The sequence below is a fragment of the Myripristis murdjan genome, chromosome 20, assembly GCF_902150065.1.
Source record: "Myripristis murdjan chromosome 20, fMyrMur1.1, whole genome shotgun sequence".
NCBI lineage: Eukaryota > Metazoa > Chordata > Actinopteri > Holocentriformes > Holocentridae > Myripristis > Myripristis murdjan.
Genome location: NC_043999.1, coordinates 19,468,215 through 19,488,466, shown reverse-complemented (window position 1 = coordinate 19,488,466; position 20,252 = coordinate 19,468,215). Strand labels below are relative to the sequence as shown.

The following is a 20,252-nucleotide window of genomic DNA, read 5'->3' as shown; positions in this document are numbered from 1 at the left end:
TTTTTTACAGTTTATTGTTGCACACATTATAACAGTTCATACATAGTATTAATTATTTATTAATGACTACCTAATGATTTGTAAACCTTGAAGAAATCATGTGTAAAACAACTACCTGCACAGAAAAATGGATCAGCTATTTGATAACACTTTATTAATCCGTAATAACTGATTTGTAAATTCTCTATAAACATTATTTGGATGGTTGTTATAAAGTTGCAACTACTGCCTATAATTAATTTATGAATATGACTCCAGGCACTGACTCTGGGATTCAAGTCGCCATAGACCACTACAAGTTTAAAGCTTCAACAGCTTAATTAAAAATGTTAAACTTTATAAACTCCACCCAAATAATATTTAAAGATGCACTAGTAACTATTACGTATTATTTAAGGATTATTAAAATCTGTAGTAACGTTTTAATACCCATCAAAAACAATTATTGCCCGTTCACAGTATGTTCTAAAATATGGTCCATCTATGTAATGTTAGTATTATTTACACACAATTTGGTATTCATTAAGAAATACTTAATATAGTATATAAAATAGCATAATGATACAATAGATTGTTAACAAGTAGTTAACTATGTAATGAGTAAACATTCTGAATTATTTCAGTAAAATGCATATTTAATTTAAGTTTAATTAACTATCAATTTACCAGTTAGTAATGGTTATTCTAAAATGTTGCCATAATAAGGAGTGGCATCTTTGACATGAACATGACACTGCACCATGACAACACATGGTTTGTAGATTAAATTTGTTCAGCCTTCTAGGAAACGTGACGTTTTCCAGCAGTAGAAAAAGCAGTTTTCTGACGTCTGGGCCCAAGCCTTCATTTCAAAACAATATACAGCTTGTTAAAAATTATTTTGACCAGTGCTCTCTTCATTCAGTAGCGAGGATGCTCAGACTGCTGAGCTTTGTGATAATTTATTCCCAGTAGATTGACTGCACTTGTGAGAGTTGTCTTCCTGCCTAAAACTGGGGATTATATAGATTTTAATCCAACAGAGGAAAGATCTTGAGGGGAAAAAAATCAAATTCATTCACTTTATTCAGACTTGTCAACTTTTCCTTTTTTTTGCCAAATGGAGAGATCTTGTTAACAACAGTGAGCAAGATCATGCAAAACGGAATCTGTCTGTATTTCATGTACTCATGTGGATTTTAAATAAAGTATAGCTGTTGTTCAGTCTCTGTGCCTCTGGTTGGAGGTCGTTGTAATGATTTGACAAAATGCAAATGCTACTATGTGAGGTACGGAAAGAAGGAAGGAAATCGTATAAAAAAAACAAAGAAAGAAAATAATCACAAAAAGCCTTCCTAACTTTTATTCCTTTACAGAAAAGACACACTTTCCTAAAAGCTATTGTTGATTGAGTTTTTGAGTCAGGTAAAACAGTCCTCGTTACTCCTGCTGACTTTTCAACAAACAAACATACACAGAAAAACGGTTGCCAATGTACAATACAACAATGGGTAAACTCATATTTTGCAACTTCCTGCTGCCTCGTCTCGCTTCCTCTCTGAAGTCTATTTGGCCTTCTTAAATTTGCCTGGCGTGGCTCCAGTCTTCTGCTTCTTCTTCGCTGATCCTTTAATCTCGGGTTCCTAAATGAGAAAACAGACACACAGCAGATTAGTCCAACATGCAGCACAACAGTGAAGACAGCCTGCTGAACGTGGACGATAGGGGCTTACTGTAACACTGAGAAAACAGGAACTGGACAAGGACACGATACACACTCAATCAGGACAAATATAGCAGCACAATAAAAACACTGGCATGAGCCTGCTGGAAACCTACAGGAGCATTTTATGCTTCAGGATTAAAATTCAAGCAGAAGAAAATAAGATACAGACTCAAACATATGTCCCACATGCCACATACAATGCAGCCGAATTTAACTAACTAGTCCATTAATTGACCAGTTCACCTAATTACTTAAATTCTTTGTCTGCTTGCAGTAGCTACCTTGCGTTTCGACGACAATGATCCGGTGACAGTGAAGAAGGAGTCCAGTCGTCCCTGAGTGCTGCCCTGTCGGCTCTTCACAATCTTCTTGTAGCCATTACGGATCCTGTCCTCGCTGCAGACACACACAAACACACAAACACACAAAAATGAGCGGAGGGCAAAACTGAACTGAACTGAAATGAGTGTGCTGAGGTGTCTTTACAGTTAAAACTCATGACCTGTGGGCCTGTTAGTCCTTTGAGACTGTGACAGTGACTACGGGCTCTAAGAAAGCTGAACCTGGCCAACAGTGCGGCCTAGTGGTCAGAGAGGCTGCTCCATGACAACCAAGAGTCCTTGAGCAAGACGCTTCACCTGGCGTGACCTGCTCTGGAGGAGGGCGTCAGCTAAATGCCCAAAACTGTCACCACGTCATCCATGTCTTACATTATGAACACAGCACTTAAATTATTGTGATTTTACCTGAACAAAGCTATTTGACTGTGAGCAGATTCATGCCATTCTTCAGTGACGAGAACCAAAATGATTAAATGATATTGTTGGCGAGTAGGTTTGTTTTCTTACTGTTTAGCTAATATGCAGTTGCAAATGCTGACTTTTAAAATGAAAAAAAAAGTACCTGAACTGTTTTTCGTTACACATGAACTGGACCAGTGCCTCCTCGTCCGGCTCGTTCCACTTCAGCTCCAGCGAGGAGCAGTCCACCACGTCGGGCTTCAGGAACAGCCCCCTGGCCTCCTTGTACAGCCAGTCCTCTGGAGCAGGGTGCTTCTGCATGGGTGCACATAAGACAAACATGAGGACACAGTGTCAGGTCAGTTAATTAAACTTATGGAATCTTTACTGAATGATATAAATGAAAGACTGAACAAATGTATGTGTGTTTAAGAAAGAAAACAATCAAGCAATCTTGGTAATTACTAAATCATTTGCACTGTGGCAGATAACATACAAAATTACACCTGATGTAGAAAATCCCTGGGCTTTTCCTTCACTTTTATGATTCTAACATGTTTTTCCTTCCCAGTTGCTCAATGTTGTTCGGCTGCTGAGAACAACAGCAGAAAACCACCATCGAGTGCATTCAAAATGTGAAACAGGTTGTGAAACCAGTTATTGCATATTCCTGTAAAATCGACCCATTTGTAGAATTTCACTGATACTCCCAAACTGAAAAAGAAATTACATGATATTCAAAGAACTCCAGGCCCAGTGGGAAAACTGAACATTTCATGTGTCACTTGATGGATACTTTTGTCCAAACTTGCTCAGCTGCAGGCCGAGCAAACATGAACTCACACTGAGGTCGATGTTTTCCAAGATCTCCTCGATGGAGCCGTGCTGTTTGATCAGATCGATGGCTCTCTTGGGGCCAATGCCCTTGATGGTGCCGCAGTAGTCGCAGCCTAGCAGAATGCATAGGTCTATGAACTGCAATGGACATTGGGAAAAGGCACAGGCGTTAACATGAGGACAAGAACAGGGCAGTCCCAAATAGAGCATTAATGCTGATGATGTTTACTTCTCCATGAATACCAGAGGAGGATTTTGAGTTGTGTGAGACAGTTGAATACTGACAGCAGTGACACTTTAAATTCCCTTTATTAATTAGATACTACTCGGTAAACATGCACTCTTTCTAAAAATGTTTCTCAAAACATTATGACACTTGATCACTCAAAAACTATAAAGGTGAAGTGGGTGTCAAATCTCTCGATACCCACAGTGCTGTGGGAAAAACAAGACTGATGATTGTGTTTATAATAATGGCAGTGATGAATCAAGTGACAACTGAAAGGACAGTTCTGACGGGGACGAGCAGCGTCATTTGTTCTGAATTTGTTCTGTTGTTGACAACGGCATCCAACAACAAAATATCTCCATGGGACGTGATAAACTTCATCAGTCAAAGCTGGAGGGCAGTGAATGCCAAGGCCAAAGTGTGCACAGGGAAGGAGGGAGGCTCACCCAAACCATCAATCATATACATTGTTATTTTTATGTTGCATACAGGTCACACTAGATGGGCTCCTGTCTCCATTACTGAAGAACTTTAAATGAAGATATGAATATAAGGACGTCTTTGGGTTAAACAGAGAATGCTCTACCTGTTCGTTGGTCAGGCCGATGTCCTGCAGGATGCGACTGAAGTGGAACTCTTGTATAGGAAGTTTCCTGGAACAGACGGGAAGAATGAAATCAGATTTTCTTACATGATATGTCTCTTTAACAACCCTGTTACTCACTGCAATAAAACAATGCTATGCTATTGAAATGACTGAAAAACAAGTATTTTTGGCTGCAGGCTTTGCACAGCTGACCAGAACTCAAATGATCATAAACAAAGAAAGATCTACCATAGTTGATAAATGGTGAGTTGCTGAAACAAACACACTTTAAGGAAACTGGGAAGAATATAATAAACCTGATCCTTTGATGGATGGCTTTGTGGGAGTGGTAGTAGCAGTATGTAGTGCAAAGTTAGTCCTGCATTTATTCAACACTGAATGGAGCGCAACCACAAAAAGTCATCACCATGAAGACACGTGTGAATGGTGACACCCAACCCAGCATTAGATTTCACCCTGGACTAGGATCAAAACCAGCACATCTACAGGCATCAGAGAGGCTTTCCATTACCTTTTAAATACAAATTTAACAAGATTTAAAACTTATCTGTCCTTTTCTTATTTAAGGTAAATATAAGGGAAGTTCTATATAATTGGTCCAGAATATAGGTCAGTTTTAGGAAGGAATACGGTCAGCTATTAACTAAAGGATTCTATAAACTTAGAAATTTCCTTTAGGTTGGATTAGCAAGATGGTACTGGAAGAAATGTAAGCATTACTTTTTTCTGTTTTTTAAAATCACATAATTTGGGACAGATGAGGGTTTTCTTGGATTTGTCTCTATAGGTAAGTATAAATTGAAAGAGTGAAAGAGGCATTTTCCCAAATGGTGTAGCAGTTAAATATCAGAGCGGTTGTGACTTTGACTTCAGCAGTAAGCTTAGAGTTTTCTAACTTCAGAATTACTGACTCTGACGCAGAACAACTTGATTCATTTTGACAAAACTAAGATGGTGAAATGAAATTAGATAAAATGTTTCTGTTGAAATTAAGTCTTCAAGAAATTCAAATTTACAACTGAATTTAAGATATTTTAAAGACTTCAAGCGCTCCAAATGCTCTGGCAACAGCAAAGGAGGTCAAGACCAAGATCCCTGCCCTCTGGGCCTCAGAAATCTACGCTACAGTAACAGGAAGTAGCAGGATGCAGGAGCAGCAGTACTTTGCTTCGCTGGCGGTGAGGTGTCTGAGCAGGACGTTTGTCCCAAAGGTCAGTCCGTCCATATCTTCTGTTGCTGTGGCAAAGACTTTCCCTGCTTTAACCAGAGCGGCACAGCTGGCCTCGGCCTCACATGGAGCCTGAGGGAAAACACAAAATACTTGTCTTAATCAACAGTCCCTCTGAGAAGAGGAGGCATTTCACTGGAGTACATTTAACACCAGTTTTAGCTTTTTTTTTCATCCCGTCAGGATGTCAGCCGAGGTCACGGGCGACCACAGCAGAGATCAAGATGGTTAATTAAAAATCAGCAGTGCTTTTGAGAATCAATATAGTATCAGAAAAATAATATTGCAACAATCAAGTGCATCAATATTTTCTTACACCCATAATAGATATTCGTAAAAAACGTTTTCCCTTTTTCCGCTATATTATGGTGATAAATTTTCAGCTTATTAGGAGAAAAACTTCACCACCAAAGTACATGCTGTATGGTAATAATGCATTTCCATGACTCATATTTGCTATTTACATTCAAATATTGCATTTTCTTGTCTGTGGGAGGCCTTTATTTGGCTCACTCCAGCTATTATTTAAGACCTCTCCAATTAGAAAATTTGCTATATCAGCTATTGTTCATTCAAAGACAAATCTGTCAGCAGACAAGGTTGACAATAAATAAGCAACAGAAAAAAAAGATTATCTTAAAACTTCCATGACATGCCCCAACTATGACTATGTTTGATTTTCCAAGTGTTTCCAGGCCGTGGTAAGTTAAATTTTAATGTTCCCGGGTTTTCCATGATGACATAGGTAGAGCTCGTGGAAACACATTGACAGCCAGCCTGCGAGCCGGTGCAGAGGGAGACGGGATCTGACCTCGATGTAGGGCACGCCCATCAGAGTCAGCAGCTTCTTGCACTCGTCGTTGTGCTGCTTGGTGACTTTTACCAGCCGCTTGGTGAATTTGTCGATGTTCTCCTGCTCCCCTGCGTTGGCACAATAAGAACGTCATCACTTTTTAACACATCAACACATGGCCATGGTGGAGGAGTGTTTACAAACTCTTTTTATATCTTTATTATTTGAACTATAGCAATAAAAAAAATCTACTTCAACTCATAAGGATTCTTACATCCAACTGGATTATCATTAAAACTATGATAAAAAGCAGACAAGTTTGTTTACACTTGTGCACAATGTTTAGTCTGTTTCTGATTCTGTGCTGTGTTTTGTGTTTCTGGCTTCTGTAATCATTTAAGTAACCCCGAGCCTTTCAGCTGGAGGACAGTCTCCCTCACCATACGTCCTGGCTGCTGCCTGCATATATATTTACGTAAAAAGGGGTCAAATGTGGCACAGCCAGCACAGCACAGCTAGTTTTATACACAGATGTTACAGAAGAGCAACCGTACCCATTTCCTGAGCTTGGGCAAGCAGCTTCTCAGCTTCAGCTCTCTTCTCCCCTCTCTTCTCCAGCTGCAGGACGAGTAACAATCCAGAGAGAGAAGATGAGGAAAATGAGCGGCAGAGGATTAACAGAACTAGGGATGCACAATACTGGATTTTTGCTGATATCTTCCCACTCTTTTATCCAGTTGCAGATACCAATACATGCACATATGAGAACATCATGTCTCTCCTGCAGTGGAAATATTATGTGAAGCCCCACTGGCAGATGCAGACATACAACACAATGCTTTTCACAATGTACACATTCACTGGGCAAAATAATTTCAATTATTTGAACCTATAATACTTATAACATTTTCTGTCAAACAACACTGAGAGATTCAAAGAGCTTGAACAGGCTTGGATGATGACCTCCCTGAGACAATCCTGACAAAAGCAACAACCGATGTAAGTTGACCTATTTTAAATAACAGCAGAATTTTTTTTTTTTTTTTTTTTGTTAGGCCACTGCCAGTTTTTCATTTTAAAGCTGATATTGGCCGATACTGATGATGTGCATCCCTGGTTGAAACAGATTTTTAAAATTAATTTGAATAGCAATGTGATGGTAATTACTGTAATAATCTGTGATGTTGTCATAATAAATTCCTATTTTGCTCCTGACAATTTCCAGTTGATATAACCCAGCAGTCACTCAGTTTATAACCTGTGAATGACCGTGTTTACATTTGCTGCTTTAAGCTGCCAGCCAAGACAAGAGCTCCACCTGCAGAAACTCCACGCTGCAGCAGTCTACGTACGTAGTGGCCACATGCTTTGACTGACGGGTGATCTTAGCACTTAGCACCAAAGATGTTGTCAATAATCAGAAGGGCCTCACACACTCACCTCCCCAGACTTGAGCTGTGGGGGCTTCCCGTCAAACACATACACAGGTTTGATGCCGTGCTCCAGCATGCGGATCGTCCGGTAAAACATTCCCATCAGGTGGCTGAGGAAGAGAGCAAGAAATTGACTGGTCAAGTCCCTTTGCCTCTGGAACCACATCTGCACTCCCTCTGCTCTTGGATCACAGTTTCCTCAAAATAAGTATTAACTACAAAAAAAAAAAAAAAAATCTTGTTGAGTGTAGGGATACTACCTTGTTGTCTCCCCATCCTCATTCTGCAGAACGTTGCCATCCTGTCGCACAGCGATCAGGAACTGGTAGATGCACATGGAGGCATCAATAGCAATCTTCCTCCCTGTAAGTGGCACATACAGAACAGCAAAGTCATCCAACTGAAGCAAAAACATTACAATTGATTTTGACACATGGGGAAGATTAATAAGAGTCTGTATCTTGTGTTCATGGACAGAAAGTCCCTTCAGTTGAATTTTGTCTTTTACCTCCATTATCTGTCTGAATTAGGCAAGACAAGGCCTCAAATTTGCTATATCAGCTACTATTCTGATACTGCTGAAAACTGTGAATTTCCTTCGGGATGAATAAAGTATCTATCTATCTATCTATTCTTTCAAAGACAGATCTGTCAGTAGACTAGTTTGCCAATAAACAAGCAAAAGAAAAAAAAAACATCACTGACAAACATCCATGACATTTGTTTTGTCTTGTTTAGTCAGAGAAAAGCGAAGATCTTTGATCATTCCACAAAAATACTAGAGGTGCACAACAAACTGAGAGGATGAGGATGACAACCAGCTGGATTGGGGCTGAAAGAACAGCACTGCTCACTGATTAGAGTGCAGTTACAGACTGACAGGCCTGCCACTACTACAGCTGACTATTAAGATAAGATAAGATATAAGAGATAAGATAAGATATTCCTTTATTAGTCCCACGGTGGGGAAATGTCACGCATCACAGCAGCAAAGTGGATAGCAAGATACGAAGCACAATTTACACAATAAACAGTATATACAGATAACAGTACCAAGAGCAATATAAACACTGTAGAAAGATTAGAATAGTTTCTTTATAGTCTCTTCTCGGTATTATCATCTTACTACTTGTTGCAATGACAGCCCAATTAACCCGAGGAGATCATTCAAATTATATCTAATCTCATCTCTAATACAGGTCACATGATCAACATCCAGGTATCGACTGGGGACTGTCAGGTAGCTACCAAAGTAGTTCTTGATGTCCTGCTCTTTTATGGCACCAGGAGCCTGGTCAGCAATCAGCTTGGCAAGCCCGTGTATTCCCATCGCGGCAGACTAGACCTCAGCTTCACCGAGTCAAATCCCAAAACCCTGGAAAACAAGGAAACAGCGTCAGCTCCCAGAAGCTCAGCTCTGTCTTATATGTAAAGAGCGTCACACCGAACTCCATTCAAAAAACAGGTCACTTTGGCAGCTGATCTGCTTATCATGCTACAATGTTAATCTCAGAGCAGGGATGAGACCTTAATGGGCTGCATATGGTCTACTCTTCACTCCGGCATACATCCAGTACACCAACCAGCTCATATTTGAGTGACATATCAACTTTTACAGCTGATGCACACTGCTGGTGGAAAATGTGGTCCATTTCTGAGAGCTGGTACGTGCTGCTTCAAGTATCCAGTGCACGCCGGCTTGACCTGTGGCTTCTAAAAAAAATCATAAAACCTTAACTATAAAGTCACCATGTTTGCGTTTGCAAAAACAAAAGGCCACATCAAACTGCCAGACTTTTTGGATGGAGTCCGGGGTGCAGAGGAGGTAACGTGCCCTGGCTTGATTGTCGCAGCTCCACTGGAAGAGGCAAACAAAACAAAAACCACAACAACAAAACTACAAATTTACTGATATGGGCTTAACGATGCGGCGGAGACAATAGTGCACACTAATTTGGTTAAACGTCGAAAGTGAATTAAGTTAAGATGTGCTGTTGTTTGCATGAACTCACAAGATGCTGCTGCTCTCGCGGTTGCTTGTCCCGGTGGCTGTGGCGCGAGGAAAACACGTCTGTTTCGCGGGAAACCAAAAAGCAGGCATCACGCAACGAGCGATCGATGATAGCACAATTAGGAATAGCGGTTTTCGATTTAATTTATAAATTTTTTTTTACCACTTATCTTTTTTGTTAGCTTTGCTGCGTTCTACCACACTTCTCTCTTTATCCCGTTTTATTGTCTGCTTCATATATTTGTAAACAATGCTGTCATCTTCTTTATTCCTGACTTGAAATAAAGATTTTGAAAAAAGTGAGAGTGGCACATCGACTTTGCGGTGCCGCTTGCTTTGGTCTGAGTTTGAAAAGGGGAAGTGCCAGCGGTAGATCTCATTGGCTCGTTCAGGTTGACGGAAATCCGGTCAACACGGCAAAATAACACAGAGCCGCTCAGGTAACGAGATAAACAGGTTTAACTGGAATGAATAAATGAATACAATATATCCCTGCGTTCATTAGAAAAGGCATTTGAGTGCGAGTGGTCGCCGGTGGGCGGTAAGGTAAGGCCGGAGGAGTGCTGCCGCTGTCCCCGCCCACTCCGGAAAACTCAGCCGAATCGTCATTATTTTTATTTTTCGAGGTGACGTGGAGTCGGTCCCCTTCTTCAACCTCGGCTCATGTGTCGATAAAAGTACTCGGTGTTCCCGGATATGTGCATCATGAATGCCTAGGCCTGACACTTTGGGTGAAGAAAGGAGATTTTTTTCCAAGATGTTCGCACGGGTTTAGATTTGGAGCCTGTCTTTCGGCGCATACCCGAGGAGAGAGGAGACTCTTGGGGCCTGGAATCCGAAAAATCCGGCGGACAGGCAGGTTTTGTTAGATCTGCAGCCTTTCAGGACTGTAGTGACGCACCAGCAGGACTGATAGACTCCACACTTTCATTGTTTCATCGCAGCCAGTTTGTCTTTTGATGAATCTGCACATTTAAGTTCAGCTCTTAAATTATTCAGTATTAATGTAGATGAGTCGTTTGTCTCTCGGTAGTAATCAGTGATGCCCCTACTAACAATTAGTCATCAACCAAAACAATCCAGTACACTTAACATTGTTTTGTGGCACTTTGACACTCAACCTTGCTCTTACTTTGCATGGTAGTTCTCACACTACGGTCTGGGGGCCACCATGGGGTCCTTAAGAGGGCTCCAGGGGGTCCCCCACTAAGTTGAGGAATAATTTGATTTTACTCAGTTGAAATTGCTGCACTGAGCTGTGAAGTTTCATTTGCTCTTGTGTTGTTAGTCTCCCAAATCCAAATTGTGTTAAAGTTTACAGAACAGCAAATTATCTTCATCTTAACATGTTTTCTGTTGCACCTCTTGAGCTGGATCCTCGTGCTCAGTCAGCAGCTCAAGACTTGATGGAAAATACTAAATCAGGACAAACATGTTTGACCGGCACCTCCTAAATTTCTGATAGCAGGTGCCCTGAGGGATCCACCATCCACAACATCTTATTTTGTCTTCCTTTCAATCCTTGTTATTGCTCTTTTTTGCAATTTTGCAACATTTAAATAGTTGGTGGATGCAGAATAAAAAATATTTTAACATTTTCATGAATTTATACACATTAGAACCACAACAGGTAGGTGAGACTACTTTTGAAAGTAAGAGAGAGGTGCGCCCAATGCTGTTGTTGACATTGGAACGTAAAAATGTCAACATTCAACATAAGTGAACAACAATGACATTTATGCTTCAGTGAGACCTCACCAGTGATTCTAGACCACTGTTCATGTAGTTCAATGGATAACACTTATACATTTTAATAGTTATGGTTAATGCATCTTAATCTCAATCTGACATTTGCAAAAAGACGGAGACGCTTGCCTTTTCTTGCCTCTTTCTCATCCCAGCATAGCAGTGCTGATACATGATCAGTTATGAGACAACGTAGATGACTAATGTTGCTCTCACCGTACATGTGGCTTGGTTTGATTATTTATACATATAAGAAACTTTATAAAAGTTGCAAGTTAAAATTAGCAGGGAAATATGAAGGAGAATTGCCTTAAAAATCTCTTGAAAAGTGGCATTCTCCTGGCAGACATCACTGGAAATAAGTACACAATTTGTATGTGTTACACCAATAATTTAAGAAAAAAGAAACATAATCTGGATATGAACATGCATGAGATTCATCAGACACATCAGAATTAGGGTTAGCTTAAGATACTGATTGGTCTGTTCTGATCAATAAAATACTTTGTGAAGTAACTGCATTTTCTATTTCCATTTGGTATTATTATACTGTTTTTTTCAAGAATGCATAATTCTCACTGTTGCTACACTTAAAATCTCAAATAAGTGTGAGCCCATAGTCATATCATATATCATATCGCTATTGAGATATCTGGCATAAATATGGAGGCATGAAATTGTAATGTAATAATTACCCATCTATTACACAAGTATAATGAATTCAGTCATAGAATACACACGCACACACACTCATAATACATGCAGGTATATCCACCCTGTCATTAACAGATAAAGAGTATATGCTCATGTGATTTGGCTCATAGTTTCCATAAGACGTGGACTGGCCATGCAGGAAAATCTACAAATGGCTAATATTTTGGTGCATGAGATCCAAAATTATAATGAAGCAATATGGCTGGTCAAGTTATTATTGATACATTTGCCTGTTTACATAGACATGTTGGTCATATATCTGACTTATTAACTATGATACATGTCTTACAAACTCATGACAGACAGCTGAGAATGGACAGAGGCCAGTCACATCCTTGACGGGTGAACCTGATGACATCTGGTGCAGTTACATCGTGTGTCACAACACAGTCTAACTGTGTTTCTCAATTTTCTGCAGAGTCTGCTATAACTTTGTAGGTGTGACGTTGCATAAAATTCTCTGTTCGTACCACTGGATGCATAAGCCCTCACATACCGACATGTCAGCGTGGACAGAGCGCAGTTTATTCCAGGCAGAAAGACGTGTGTGTCCCAAATGAACTGATGAAGCGTGTGTCTCCGCTCCAGGGGTTATGCAGCTCGGAATAGGACACCTGCCAGGTGGCTGCCAGAGGACGATGGGCCTGTACTGCGTCTTGGTCCTGTGCCTCTTGCCGGGCTGGGCACTCGGCTACAAGCGGGGGGATAACGTGACTCTGTATGTCAATAAAGTGGGCCCTTACCATAACCCACAGGAGACGTATCACTACTACACTCTGCCTGTTTGCAGACCAGAGAAGGTCAGTCTTTGTTGCGATTGGCTGGGATTTACTGGGCTGATGTAACTCTTAGAGCAACTGTAGATGTTTGTCACACCATATAAAATGTTGTTGTATGAAATTGTGTAATTAACCACTCAAATGTGCTTGCTTAAATTATTTACGTAATTTCTGTATTTATGATTCCCCTGTTGGTTCATCCTCTCTGCCTGTGCATATGCTTTGCTTTCGAAGAATAACTCCTGCCATGAAAAGAGGCATTTTTTGTCCCCTTGTTCAAACTCCCCATGACATGGAAATGAGGGCTTAATTGATGACTCATGGTTTTGCAGAAATGTAAACACGGACAGAGAAGTGTGACAGTGCAGCGTGCCGGCTAAATGCATGACAGCTGTAACCTTCTCAGGATGTATCAGTAAAACCAGGCGGAAGCGATGATGACGTGCAATTGAGGCCAAACGCATTTGTTTTTGTTTTTTCATTGCAAATACCTGCTGTGACGACAAAGCACTGTTATGTGCTTTAAAGAAATGACTAGCTGACAGAATTACCAGCCGATGCTCAGTACTGGGCTTCTCCTTCAGTTTGTCATTCATATTGTAACACTTTTTTTTTTCGTTAGGTGCACCACAAGTCCCTGAGTCTGGGGGAGGTGTTGGACGGCGACAGGATGGCAGAGTCATTATATCACATTCGCTTCAAAGAAAACACAGAGAAAAAAACACTTTGCCAGCTCACTCTCTCTGAGAAACAGGTATTTATTATTTGCATCGGTCCTGTTTAGTGTGGTATTAACACCTCACATTGCAGGCAGATGTTATGGGATAAATATCAATGTTAATTTTCAAACCATGGAAAAAACCTCAGGAGAGCTGTGCACTAATGATTGCAAATGTGTATTATTTATTGACTTTCCTGGATTTTTAATGGCTGGCATTAGTATGGCATAAACTGATCGTGAGATGGTGGAAGCTGCAGGGTCACGCTTTTTCAGTCTGTACAAAGTTTAGCCCAGTTTTTGAGATTAGAGCAAACTCATTTCATTTTTTTTTGCTTCAAAATCATCATTCTCTGCAACTCTGAGAAATGAAGAGTGAGTCTATATCAAGATTCGATTTGATTTTGTCAACAAAATGAATACTAACAGAATTGCAGACCTGGTTAAAAGCTACGTGACTGAATAGTGTTTAGTTTCTATTTTAACGTTTGAACTTGAGAAGTCCTTGCCTTCATGATTTGCAGGATATTTACCAAAGCTCAGGATCTGATGAAACTGTCTTGTGCTATTTTAGGTGAGCAGCTACTGGAGATTAGAGGGTGGGGGAGAGCGGGCGAGCGCCTCAATTGGGTTATCATGTGGTCACGTTCCATCACAGACATTTCACTGAATTAGGTTCACAGCTCTGCCACAGGACTCAGTGATAAATCCATAATAAACCAAGCAGCCTGTCTGTTTACTTTACCCAAGTATTCAAGTTGAATCAGTGCATAATGTGTCATTTTCAACTGGTTTAGAGAGCTGACAAGGGATTGTAGCCACGAGTAAAACAGGTGGGATGTAACTGCTTGTGTGTGTGTGTGTGTGTGTGTTGGGCAGGTGGATCAGCTTCGGGAGGCCATTGAGGAGCTGTACTACTTTGAGTTTGTCCTGGATGACATTCCAATTTGGGGCTTTGTGGGATACATGGAGGAGAGCGGCTTCCTGCCTCACAGTCACAAGGTGAACCTGTGGATGAGTTCATGAGTGTGTGTGTGTATGTGTGGCTGTGTGGGTGTGAGAGACCGAGGGAGTAGATTGACGAGGAGTAGATTGGATTCCACAGTCATGGTGTAAATGTGTGTGTGGGGGACAGAGACATTGGGTCTGTTTAATCCTGATATCATTTTCTGTAAAGTTCTTGCGGCTATCGTGAAACTCCAGTGTATTTTTCTCAGTTTCTCTTCTCCTCTCTCCAATAGGTGGGCCTGTGGACTCACCTTGACTTCAACATTGAGTACAACGGCGACTCTGTGATTTTTGCCAACGTCTCAGTGAAGGATGTGAAGCCCGTCCCTTTGGAGGAGGGGGGCGGCGCAGTCGGGGGCGTCGGGGTCGGGGGCGGCGGCCTGAAGGTGACCCACACCTACAGCGTGCACTGGTTCGAGTCGCCGCTGCCTCACGCCCGGCGAGCTGAGCGCCTCCGAGACTACTCGTTCTTCCCTAAGACACTGGAGATCCACTGGCTGTCCATCATCAACTCCTTGGTGCTGGTGGTGCTGCTGCTGGGCTTTGTCATCATCATCCTCATGCGGGTGCTCAAGAACGACTTCGCCAGGTCAGTTGGCAGAACGACTGGTCGGAGTTTGGGACCCAGCATTATTGAGGCGGTTTGCTCTGGTGTGTCTGCAGGTCCTGAAAAAGTCTCAGCAGGTTTTGAACTTGATCGTCTAAATTCAGGCTCTTGAAAACTGCTAAACACAAGCCAGCATGGTCAGTCAGCTCTGAAGCCTTTTATCCAGCATTTGGTTTCCATTCATTCTACTATCACTGGTATGGTCCATTAAAAAAAAAAAGTCTTAAATGTCAGGCTTTTTAAAAAAAATGTAATTAATTTTTTAAATAATGAATTATTTTTATTTATTTAATTAATTTATTTATTTTGCAAACATGCACAAAATTTCATTGTAAATCATCACAAAATAATATACAGGAGAACATTAAAACTAATAACAAAAACTAAATAATCAAAGTTTAGATATTTAGATATTTTCATTAGATGAATACATTAGATGAGTATAAAAAGTGTAAGAAAAAAACTTACATAATCACAGGGTTAAAATTAGATAAGACCCAAAATCACATAGCTTGTGCACTGATTTAATCAAAAAACTTTAATCAAATTTAAGTCTCAAATTCAGTTTGACAAGGTGTAAAATTGTTTTTGGTTCACCATTTTCTTGTATTCTGATCAGTGTTACAGATTCTCGTTAATTCTCACTTTCATTTTGATGGTAGAATTGGTCTCATGTTTCATTGTGCTGTTACCAGTGAAATAAAATGGAAGCTGCAGCCACCTTGTTCTCACTCTGCTGATCTGCGGCGTGCTCCTGAAAAAGCCTCACTGATTTCTACCAGGAGAGCAGTCTTGCCGCTCTCTCGTGAACCTGATCATGCTATGGGACTTGAAGCACCTTTGCCTCGTCCGCAGGTACAATGTGGAGGAGGAGGGCGGCTGTGACGATCTGGACCAGGGAGACAACGGCTGGAAGATCATACACACTGACGTATTCAGGTTTCCCCCTTACAAAAGCCTGCTGTGTGCCGTGCTGGGAGTCGGGGCTCAGTTCCTTACTCTAGCCACAGGTGTGCGTTCATTCTCACACACCCACACACACACACACACACACACACACACACACAAAGCACTGGTACACTTCAAATCACAGGCTGCCTCTCGGGTTCTTTCTTTGTTCTGTTGGAAAACCGAGCGCTGGGGTTCTCCGGGCAGCGCTGACCCGTAGCTCCAGCTCCTTTGTGCTGAATGGCAGTGTGACATAAGAACTCCAAACCCGATAATACCACAGAAACGCAGAGCGTAGCTGGACGAACACACATCGAAACACGCAGCTAAACATAAGGTGGTGTGTTCAGCCACTTCGTTTACCTCAGTAACGGTGAATCAACACTGTTTGCCGCTGACTTTACAAATTTCCTGTTGCATTTTAACTACAGTATTTCACTTCATCGGGTGTTTATGGAAAAAACCAAGGAGCTCTGCTCTTTCTGTAAGAGAGACTGACCTGGTGAAAGCTGTGATTTTTGCAACTGATTTCACTGATTTAACCTATTTCAATCATGACCAGGGCAGGTCAAAGGATTTTTATGCCTTACGTCAACAGTAGAATAGGTGAAACTCACATTAGGAAGGTGGTGTAATTTTTGTAGCGTATACCGTAACAAATAATCACATATTGAAGGCATTCTCTAAGAGTGGCTACTTGTTGTCAGTGTAGTTTTTTGACAAATGTGAAATGTCACAGAATCCTTTTATTTTTAGGTAAGTGCTCAGGTAAGATAATACAACAAGAGAGAGCCTTCCCATTGCCACTAACACTGTCCTTTTGCTGGTTTCTACAGGGATCATCGTCATGGCACTGCTGGGAATGTTCAACGTGCATCGCCACGGCGCCATCAACTCTGCGGCCATCGTCCTGTACGCCCTGACCAGCTGCGTGTCCGGCTACGTCTCCTGCAGCTTCTACACACAGATCCACGGCCAGCGCTGGGTGTGGAACATCATCCTCACCTCCTCTCTCTTCTCTGGTGAGTCAGCGGCCCGGCCCGGTGACGGCGACCTCATGCCCAGTAATGCCGTCATTCGTCCATTCATGTCTCCCGCTCTCCTGTATGCTGTCTGGACTTTCTTCACTTCCTCTTGCTCCTCTTGCTGTTATTCCCCTTCTCCGTTGTTGATTTACTTCCCTTTTATTCCCGTCTCCTCCACTTCTACCCTCTTTAATCCTTCCCTCTTTCCTCTGTTGTTCCACAATGAGAGATCCATGAGGAAGATACAAGACGGTTACCCATTGAAGCAAATTATGACAATGTGTAACTTTAACTCACAGGTTTTACAAGATGATAGCAGCTAGACAGAGACAATAAATTGCCAGTATTGTCAGATGAACTTTGGCTGACTGATGAATGGAGATATATAGAATTTTTGGTTGTGAGGAAAAATAGTGAAATGTCACAAAATTAAATAAAATTTAAAGTGAAAAAAAGAAACTTTTTTTTTTAATTATGTGTATTCCACAATCTGTTTTATTTTTTCAGTACACAAAATATATTGTAGGTTTGTTATTTAAAAACTTTCCATGTGCAGTTAATAATTATTTTAACATATTTGTCAGTGGGAAAATGCATCAGACTTTTTCTCAAGAATGAAACGTGACTGGCTTGGTATTGTATGTATTCAGCCAACGAGTATTTTGTTGAAGAAGCTGAAATTACAGCTTTGATTCGAAATTTGCAGTTGTTAAAATTGTGATTTCAATATTTTTTCAGTTAATTATGGAACCATATCTCATTTTTTTCTCCATATTCACCATGTTTGTGCAATAAAAGCAGTGACAGGGTAACTTTCTGAGACACACCTCGAAGGCAATGCTGCTCGAGGACTGAGCTCAGTATTGTCTCTTGCAGCTTAGAGCTTTCACCCTCTTTGCTGACCAGAAATTGAGTCATGTACTTCGTTTCCTTCCCACAGCTCCTCTGTTCCTGACTTGGAGCGTGGTGAACTCGGTCCACTGGTGGAGTGGCTCCACCCAGGCCCTGCCGGCCACCACAGTGCTCCTGCTGCTGGGGGCCTGGGTTCTGGTGGGCTTCCCCCTCACTGTAATCGGTGGCATTGTGGGAAAGAACCGGGCCGGCAGCTTCCAGGCGCCCTGCCGCACCCGCAACATCCCCCGGCAGATCCCCACCCAGCCCTGGTACAAACACACAGCCGTGCACATGGCCATCGGCGGCTTCCTGCCCTTCAGGTGAGTTCAGATGAGTCTTCAGAGCTGGACAGTTAATGAATACCATTTAATCTATGTACACTAATGAACACATTAAGCATATGATATGTTCTTGTAACCTTAGGTCGTGAAGAGTAATTGGTCAAGGGAAGTTTACGCTGACATTTCAAGGGCTTCGCTCCAAAATGACATACAGTCTTGAAAAATGATTTTTATTTGAACACCTAGGTCATTTAGTTATATAGTTCTTCACAAAATACACCTCAGAAAAGCTGATATTCACATATAAAACTTATCCCATCGTTGTAAAATTTGTTGGCTAAGGGAGTATAAATGATACATGAATCCCACAATGAGTTTGTACTTTTATGTCAGCTGTGTTTAACTGCTTGTGCTTGAAGTCAGCACTGAGTCAGCACTTTGTTTCCTGTCTGATGTCTGGATCTGGATTTCACCTCATTCTTGTGAGACTGCTGCAAGGGAAGCAGCCCCCACCCCACCCCCAATCCTCTTCTTTCTTTCTTCTTTTTTTTTTTTTTTTGGCAGGAATTATCCACTCAACTGAACCAAACCCCCCTGTTGAACTCTTAATTCAGTTCACTGGTGCAATAATGGTTCTTTTTCTGCCTCACTCCCTCTATCCCCTGCCTCCCTCTCCTTTCTTGCTTTATCCTTCCCTCCCTGTCTCTCCCTCAGTGCCATCTCAGTGGAGCTGTACTACATCTTCGCCACAGTCTGGGGCCGAGAGCACTACACCCTGTACGGCATCCTGCTCTGCGTCTTTGCCATCCTCCTGTCGGTGGGCGCCTGCATCTCCGTAGCGCTCACCTACTTCCTGCTGTCCGGCGAGGATTACCGGTGGTGGTGGCGGAGCGTGCTGAGCACCGGCTCCACAGGCCTCTTCATCTTCGTCTACTCCGTCTTCTACTACCGCAACCGGTCGTCCATGAGCGGCCTGGTGCAGAGCGCCGAGTTCTTCGGCTACTCACTGCTCACGGCGCTGGTCTTCTCGCTGATGCTGGGCACCGTGTCGTTCTGGGCCTCACTGACGTTTATTCGCTACATCTACCGAAGCCTCAAGATGGACTAGAGATGAGACAGACACACACACATACACATTTCTTATTACTCGTCCTCATACCACACATGGACAATCTCATTCCCTACTTGCTCTTTCACACACACACACACACACACACACACACACACACACACACACACACACACACACACCTCCTATGGGGTAAATGGGAGGAGAAACAGGGGCCTTTTATCTTGATTTGGCAGGAGCTAATGGAAAGACTATAAGAGCCGTCATGGTTGGGATAATGGATAGTTGGTTGAATAAATGGATGGACGGACAGATTAAGGGTGAGGTGAAACAGCGGGCAGTGTGTATTTAAAGGAAAAAGGGGATATTACATAATAAAGGGATGACTGTGTCCCATCGAGAGTGAATGGAAAAATGTGTATGGTGAGGTGTGCATGAATGGTTGAGTCATCGTGTGATGCAGATGTGATGTTTGGCATCAAGTATGCCTCAGCAGGGCCCATCAAGGCTTGGCAGGTTCTACAAATTATTTTTCCTACTTGTCCCATTGAGGTTAACTGAGTTGATTTTTAGTTTTTATTAATTTTACAGTTTTAAATTTTATTATAACATGGCCATTTTGCTCCTCACAGACACACAGTAATGGTAATAAAAATAGAAAATGGCTTTATATTTTGCACTGGGCCTGCCAAGCTCCATGTGGCCCTGCAGTGGAGCGGAGGACTGATTTGTGGTACAATGAAGAGCTGTTGCAAAATGCTGGTGATGGGAGCAACATTGTCATTGTGTTCTGTGGTCACCATTGACTGTGATTTTGGTTCTGATGTAAATATACAATCTTTTCAATAAAAATGCTTTTTATTACAATATTTTCTGATTT

General features: G+C 41.7%; 2 protein-coding genes across 3 annotated transcripts; one reads left to right on the top strand and one right to left on the bottom strand.

The window, feature by feature from the left end:
- Positions 1–1,086: 1,086 nt before the first annotated feature.
- Positions 1,087–9,692, bottom strand: fen1 (flap structure-specific endonuclease 1). Of its 2 annotated transcripts, none has more exons than XM_030078944.1 (12): positions 9,585–9,692; positions 8,821–8,947; positions 7,833–7,935; positions 7,580–7,682; positions 6,694–6,757; positions 6,158–6,267; positions 5,282–5,418; positions 4,098–4,164; positions 3,289–3,420; positions 2,609–2,760; positions 1,987–2,101; positions 1,087–1,622 (listed from the first exon to the last, which is right to left on the bottom strand). In XM_030078944.1, the coding sequence occupies exons 2-12, from the start codon at positions 8,900–8,902 to the stop codon at positions 1,545–1,547; spliced, it is 1,143 nt and encodes a 380-aa protein (XP_029934804.1). In that variant the 5' UTR covers positions 8,903–8,947; positions 9,585–9,692; the 3' UTR covers positions 1,087–1,544. The 2 variants fall into 2 exon arrangements, with proteins under 2 accessions (XP_029934804.1, XP_029934805.1); XM_030078945.1 differs by lacking the exon at positions 9,585–9,692 and adding an exon at positions 9,407–9,521.
- Positions 9,693–9,986: 294 nt separating this feature from the next.
- On the top strand, positions 9,987–20,241 carry tm9sf1 (transmembrane 9 superfamily member 1). The gene is made up of 9 exons (XM_030078942.1): positions 9,987–10,438; positions 12,632–12,843; positions 13,445–13,576; positions 14,420–14,542; positions 14,782–15,137; positions 16,011–16,165; positions 16,940–17,125; positions 18,069–18,342; positions 19,018–20,241. Exons 2-9 carry the CDS (start codon positions 12,637–12,639, stop codon positions 19,409–19,411), a joined length of 1,827 nt encoding a protein of 608 aa, XP_029934802.1. The 5' UTR covers positions 9,987–10,438; positions 12,632–12,636; the 3' UTR covers positions 19,412–20,241.
- Positions 20,242–20,252: the final 11 nt, after the last annotated feature.